At 47.2% G+C, this 7,500-nt stretch overlaps 2 protein-coding genes across 2 annotated transcripts in view; both read right to left on the bottom strand.

The window, feature by feature from the left end:
* The window catches only part of LOC124012092 (rho GTPase-activating protein 7-like), a 140,691-nt gene extending 140,028 nt beyond the window's left edge, over positions 1-663 (bottom strand). Inside the window, exon 1 of the mRNA XM_046325494.1 lies at positions 1-663. This exon is cut by the window's left edge and continues 52 nt beyond it. Coding sequence (XP_046181450.1) covers positions 1-554 — 554 coding nt within the window. The 5' untranslated portion in view covers positions 555-663.
* Positions 664-4,846, bottom strand: LOC124013277. Its single transcript, XM_046327536.1, has 2 exons — positions 4,092-4,846; positions 664-2,004 (listed from the first exon to the last, which is right to left on the bottom strand). Exons 1-2 carry the CDS (start codon positions 4,098-4,100, stop codon positions 664-666), a joined length of 1,350 nt encoding a protein of 449 aa, XP_046183492.1. The 5' UTR covers positions 4,101-4,846.
* Positions 4,847-7,500: the final 2,654 nt, after the last annotated feature.

Raw genomic sequence — 7,500 nt, 5'->3', positions numbered from 1 at the left:
TTGGCCTCTCGCTTCACGTCTGAAGCCTTGTCGCCAAGGTGAGTGTTGCCGTGGTTACCTGGATGCGCTACTTCCTCAATCGCCTCCATTACAGCTTGTGTATCACCGGGCCTGTCATGTTCTCTCTGACCGTAGGCTGCCTCTAAAACAGGTGACTCACCTAATTGTTTAACAGGGGCTTGGTTGCCATGGCATCTCTCCAGCAAGGGCTCATTTGCCTCCTTAGGACGCGGTGGTTGACTGAGAGTGTCCATATTGGGCAGCCTGGCTGCTGGAGAGGTGGGTATACCCATGACTGAAGCCCCTTGTCTCCCCAGTGGGACTGAGTCGTCCTCTGCTTCGGATTGGTTAATCTCATGGATGGTGTTCAGCTTTGAGCCACCATCGCTGTGCTGTCCTTGGGCTGTTACAGCCGAGGTTAGTTCTTCGGAACACGTTGAGTCTTTGGACCTCAAGCCGCCACTCGTATTCTCCACTGTGAGGTCATCAGAATGCACCTGTATCATTGGATGATCCGTGTCCTCTACGGTAGTCCGTTCCTTTATTCCGTCCATTTTTGAACTTTCAAGATTCTGCTGTCCAGCTAATGGGCGTCTGTCCAGGTCCTCGGAACGTTGCACTGTGACACACAAATCATGCACAGACTCCACACTTGCCTTATCCTCAGGGGTTTTCCCTGCCCATTTCCCGAGCCCTTTCCTCTCCTTGGGACCCTTCCATCTCCACCATGTTAACATCCTCCTGTCTCAACACTGTCTGGTCCTGAGCTATTTCACAACCATCATTAGTCCTCATGCTATCATGCCGCTCTTGTTCTGTTTGTCTGCCATCCACGGACGCAGCATGTTGCACCCTCAGAATCTGGTCAAATGTATCACGACTTTCATACATTTTCTTCTGAACATTCAATCCGTCAGCACCTTCAACACTATCCTCAGCCTTCCATTCTAAGGCTTTAATCTCAACGTCTTCCTCCATAGCTTCCCCCTCCATAACGTCTGCAACAGGAGCCTCCAAGATCTCCACGTTAACATCTGATATTACATCACTATTGCACTCTGGTTCGTTTGAGGAATCCAAAATGGCTGCTGGCTGTATTACTCCTGTTCTTTTACCCGGGTCAGTAATGTTGCTTTCATCCAAGGTGGAGAGGTCCTCTCGTGGTTCAACTTCAGTATGATGAGACTGGGTCTGTGTGTCCACTAAGGGTTCTGGAAGTCCAACCTGACCGTCTGTATGGTCGGCCATTGTCTCCAGGAGTTCTGGATGCCTGCCAGTTTTCTCACCAACAGAAAAGGCCAGTGAAAATCCATTGTCCGGACAGATAGAGACCCTTTGTCTTTCGTCAACAGAGACAGATTGAACAGTGATTGCAACACGGTCGTCAACAACGTTGGGATGCTCGTTATCATCGGTGCCATCCTCAATGTCATCCTCATCCTCATGACTGTTGTCTGCAGTGCAGATGATGTTTGGCTTTGGCTGAAGAATCCCATTGCCCAGGTCACAGTGAGATTGGCTGCCAACTGAGTCCTCACCAGCGTCCGGCATTCCTCCAGGTTCAGACTCCGTCAGCCTCCCGGTGAGGTCATCATAATCAACAGTTACATCAGAGCCGTCTACCAGCTCAGCCTGGAACACAGGGACAACAGTTGAATCAAAGTCGCCTGCTGACATTACGTGCCCCGGCTCAGAGTGATTGCCGTTGTCCTCCACATTGACTGAGGTCACAAACTCCAACGTGTGACCCGGCCCATTGTTGAGGCCATCGGGGCGTGGCCGGTGACAGCACTCCGGCATGGAGGCACATCGTTCCCTGCGCCCCTGTTTGGACCCCTCAGATGCCAGCTGAGGCCCGTCGCCACTGACGCCAAGGCAACAGACCAGGTCCAGGTCGTCGTAGCTGTACTGTAACCCGGAGCGGTGAGTCACGTGATCCTCCCAACTTCTTTTCCGTATGGCGACAAGCATGGTTGGCGGACTCCCACTGCTAACCATAGAGCCCTGCAATCATAATAAGAGTACTGCAATCATGTTCTGTTTGTATTCTTTGCGATATTATAAACTGAGTTGTCTGTGTATGCTGACATGGACCCTGGTCATTGCTATAGTTGTGAACCCAAGCTGACATGAACGTAGGTTACTGCTATAGTTGTGAACCCAAGCTGACATGAACGCAGGTTACTGCTATAGTTGTGAACCCAAGCTATTATTAAAAGACATTTGCATCTGGCTGGAAGTGTGCTGAGAGTTTTTCCATTTATTATTATTTACTTTTTAAAAACTTTTTTAAATTTTTTACATGCAACTGGTTAAGAGAAAAGAGTTGCTAATTTCAACATTCCCAGACCAGACAGTGAACCCGAGTTCAAACTGTAAACATTGGACACACATTACACTGAGACAGTCCCTATCAAGCACTGTACAGATGTAGGATATTAATTTGAGACAGTTTGCTACATCAGGAAAATAATCCCGCAACAACAGGAAATGTGAATTATTATGTGGTTCATAATTCATTGATATTTTTGGAAAATCAAGTCTGAAATTTCAAAGTGGAAATTACATACGTCAGAAGCCTTTTTAAACATCAAATACACTACAAGTTTTACATTTCCTGCAATGCAGGACAGTTCTCCTGGAACAGGGTGATCAGATTAAGATCCTACATGTGTACACATTAAAGAGCTGGGAAGCCTCCATACATACCCCTTTCACCTATGGCTAAATACATTTGGGCAGAAGATTTCCACCATGAAGTCTAGTCAAGGATTTTATGAGTATGACAGAAGAAGAGGACCAACAACTCCCCGGGGCAATTTGTCCACATCGGGGACGAGGTCGTCAAGAAACCACTGTGCCTCACATGACTCGAACCCATTCATAACAGAACTATTAGTGTGTCTCACCATCCAGCTTGTGAATGTGTCTGTGTGTGTTTGTGTGTCTCTTGCTGAGAGCCTCTGGATAGCCACATTCACTGTCTGGGAATGTCAGAGGGGTAGAGGCTGCCTGAAGGGCCTACATAATAAGCATAATAATACATCCGGAACACAGTTTTTTGTTTTTTGCCAAGCGACTTAACCACGTCACTGAAATGTTAACCTTAACCCTAATCTTAAATAATTGTTTACTTTGATGGGACAATGTTGTTGGCCTCTGTCATACCTCAGTGATGGAGGAGACAGGCAGAAAGGCAGACAGGCAGAGAGAGAGAAACAGACAGGGACATGCACACAGACAGACAGACAGACAGCCTCCACTATGGCTTAACAGAGCAGCACAGTAACATAAGCAACCATTCCTGTTAAAGAAAAAAGGTAATTGGTACCATTACGACAGAAGTGATAAGAAGGAAGGATTTCAATGGAGGATTCTTTAAAACATTGTGTCAATCTATCATAAGCTGATGAAGTTGCCCATTAAACAAATAAAATAAGCATATATTCTATTAATCATGTCACAATATAGTCTTTGCTTTATATTGGAGACAACAACATTTTGAAAGACTTCGGTTTGACATCCTATTTCCTATGTAGTGCACTACTTCTGACCAGGGCCCATAGGGATCTGGTAGTGCACTACTTCTGACCAGGGCCCATAGGGATCTGGTAGTGCACTACTTCTGACCAGGGCCCATAGGGATCTGGTAGTGCACTACTTCTGACCAGGGCCCATAGGGATCTATATAGCAAACTATATAGGGAATAGGGTGAAATGTGTAATCAACCCAATATCTGTGTATATTATTGCCAGCCGGCCGTTGTATGGTTCTCTGAAGACCCCCAATGACAGACGTAATGGAACGGCTGTGAAGGCTGTTGCTAGGAGATCATATCGCTCATCCACCATCTGCACTGAAAGGGAAACACTTCCTAGGTCTGTACATCTGTCCTCTGGCCTCAACAACTGGAGCATCAGATTACCATGTTAATCATCATCTCTTTTCAGGGACTGTTCATTTTGAGCATTTTGACTGCCTTACCAGTAGAAAAGGTGTGTGTGTATGTATGCTTCTATTAGGGGAAAGCTGCCAGAGGAAGCCTCAAAAAAAGATTCTAGTCAGACTCTAGACTCTAGTCGGTCTATACCTTAAGCATCCACAGGACTGCTGTTGGATGGAGGGTGACCCGGTGTGACTTCCTCCTCTGACGTCAACTGGCCCATGAGTTAGGGAGGGCACTGTGTACTTATTACAACTTCTCACACAGAAGTAAAATGGACTCAATTAGCGTAATCCGTGTGCCACTTCACACAACGTGCCTGGATGAGTTGCGTCACTGTCAATACCCCACCAGAATACAGAGGGGTACTGTCGCAGTCCCACACAGCTGCAACATAAGACTGAATAACAGAAGATAACAGAGGTTAAACACTATGGGGTTGAAGAGTTCGCCATCCATCAAAGTCAGAGGACAGACAAATCCAATCCTACAAGCCTTTCTCAAGGAACGAATACCCCTTTTCCTGAGATATCGCTCCTAATTCCCGGTTCCGAGGAATGCTCTCAGGGTTTGCGGATTCAAATCAAATCCATTGCTGACTTTACCCCTTTCTGGAAGCAGAGAGCAGGGAGCCCCCGGAGCCAACCGAAAATCCGGAGCACGGTACAAAGTCCAAAGATAGCTTGAGCTTCCATCTTGATCACATTAGGGGTTTCACTGACGCTGAACGACTGGAGAATGGGTGGGGTGGAATGGGGTGGAGTGGGGGGAGGGGGTTCTCTCACTCTCCTCCTCTCCCTCTGTCCAATCCCACCTCTTCTCTTATCCGCCTCCTGGCTGGTTTGACAGGGAATCTTAGTCACATCCTATACACTGTCTTTCTCCCTTGTTCTCTCACAGCTCCTCCAAGGCTCTCCACGCCAACCAGATCCTCTCAGCTGTTTATCCTACTTTCTTACTCCTCCTTTCACAGAGTTAAGACAACTTCCTCTCAAATCACCCTCTCTCTCTCTCTCTCTCTCTCTCTCTCTCTCTCTCTCTCTCTCTCTCTCTCTCTCTCTCTCTCTCTCTCTCACACTCTATCTCCTTAAGCTGGGAAAGACTCCCTCCAGTTGGTTTTGATTAGTAACAGACAGACCACTGTGAAAACTCAGGCCTTGGGCCAAGTGAGATTGCAGTAATGTTTTGGCAGGGCTTTCTGAGAGGTTTTCTTTTTTCATATGTCACCCTGTAACTGTACAAGCATCCTTGCACAAACATCTCGACCTGCCCAAAAAAAGACATTAAAAAGCATGACTTGTTTACAGACATTCCTGGAGAATATGCCACTCTGTGCGAGAACTGTTAACTTCGCTGCCTACGAGCTGTGAGCCTTTTCTTTACAGGACACATCTGGGCAAAGTGGTAGTTTGACTTCAGAATCACTGTGTTTTTAGGAAGTCTTCAAAGCAAAACATCTTACCGCATTTTTGAGTGCCGACCATTCATTCCCTAATATAGACATTTGTTGGGAATGCTACCAACACTTGAAATACATAGGCTCTGATATCAGAGCTTCATGGTGAGAATATCTCAAGCGAATTCAAAAACGGCATCTCTTACCAAACCAAAAAATATAGGAAACTCTCCGTTTAGTTGTTGTAACTTTGGGGAGCTCTGTAGGCTGTAGTCCTGTAAAGCACAGAGGGGTTGTAAAAGGCAATGCAGAACTCCACACCCAGGCATGGTCTCCCCCCACCCTCTGTAAGGGTCTCACAGGCCCAATATAGCCTGACTTACAACCAGGAGATATGGTCTGTGTGCTTCAAACCATCAGAATGAAAAGACCGACCATAGGAAATGTGTTTGTTTTACACACAGACTCTTACAGTCTCAGCTGGCTAACATACCTGTCATTCCAATTCCACCATTTCCATTCACAGTCCCTTGGTTCTTGATGATAACGTCTATGACTGTTTCCTGTTGGGTTTTAGAAGTATGGACCTGAGGGTAGCAGTTGCTATAGCAAAAACAGATAATAGAACAAGGGAAAAATGGACAAACCCCCACCAACAACAACAAAAAACTATTTTCACCCTTGTGCCCCCTCTTCCTCTTCTGGGTCATCCAGATGGAAGTAGGGGAGGCTCTGGGGCCTGGGGGAGAACTTGACTCTGTTTTTTAGAACTCTCTGTGGGAAACTCAAGCTGTCCTATTACTGACCCGCCATTTTGGGTCTCAGGGGACACATAGGGTTCCCACCACATGGTTAAGCTGCAAAGTAAAAATGTACATTTATATAAACATACATGTATCTTTAAAAAAAATCTTAGTTTAAGTTTAGGGTTAGGCATAAAGTTAGCAGTGTGGTTAAGATTAGGGTTAAGGTTTAAAATCAGATTTTAGGCAGGGATTCTGACTTTGCAACTTGGCCAGACAGTGATGACAGACACACAGATGGTCGGGGATACAAGGTTTAATTTGTCGTCACAGCATGTGCTTGGTGCACTAAACACAGGACCTAGCACTAATCACAAAGCTAGCGTGATGATGGTAACTAGCGTGATTATGGTAACTAGCACTCATTACAGAGCTAGCGTGATGCCAGTAACTAGCGTGATGACGGTAACTAGCGTGTTGACGGTAACTAGTGTGGTGACGGTAACTAGCGTGTTGACGGTTGCTAGCGTGGTGACGGTAACTAGCGGGGTGACGGTTACTAGCGTGGTGACGGAACTAGAGTGGTGATGGTTACTAGCGGGGTGACGGTTACTAGCGTGGTGACGGAACTAGAGTGGTGATGGTTACTAGCGTGGAGACGGTAACTAGCGGGGTGACGGTTACTAGTGTGGTGACGGAACTAGAGTGGTGATGGTTACTAGCGTGGAGACGGTAACTAGCGGGGTGACGGTTACTAGCGTCGTGACGGTAACTAGCGGGGTGACGGTTACTAGCGGGGTGACGGTTACTAGCGCGGAGACAGTAACTAGCGGGGTGACAGTTACTAGTGTGGTGACGGAACTAGAGTGGTGATGGTTACTAGCGTGGAGACGGTAACTAGCGGGGTGACGGTTACTAGCGGGGTGACGGTTACTAGCGCGGAGACAGTAACTAGCGGGGTGACGGTTACTAGTGTGGTGACGGAACTAGAGTGGTGATGGTTACTAGCGTGGAGACGGTAACTAGCAGGGTGATGGTTACTAGCGTCGTGACGGTAACTAGCGGGGTGACGGTTACTAGCGGGGTGACGGTTACTAGCGCGGAGACAGTAACTAGCGTGGTGACGTAAACTAGTGTGGTGACGTAACGTGCGTGGTGACGGTAACTAGCGTGGTGATGGTAACTAGAGTGGTGATGTAACTAGCTTGGTGACGGTAACTAGCGTGGTGATGGTAACTAGCGTGGTGACGTAACGTGCGTGGTGATGGTAACTAGCGTGGTGACGGTAACTAGAGTGGTGACGTAACGTGCGTGGTGACGATAACTAGCGTGGTGACGGTAACTAGAGTGGTGACGTAACGTGCGTGGTGACGGTAACTAGCGTGGTGACGGTAACTAGAGTGGTGACGTGACGTGC

Source organism: Oncorhynchus gorbuscha, linkage group LG24 (genome assembly GCF_021184085.1).
Source record: "Oncorhynchus gorbuscha isolate QuinsamMale2020 ecotype Even-year linkage group LG24, OgorEven_v1.0, whole genome shotgun sequence".
In the NCBI taxonomy this organism is placed as follows: Eukaryota; Metazoa; Chordata; class Actinopteri; order Salmoniformes; family Salmonidae; genus Oncorhynchus; species Oncorhynchus gorbuscha.
Note: the sequence above shows the minus strand (reverse complement) of the source record. Positions and strands in the feature narration are given on the sequence as shown.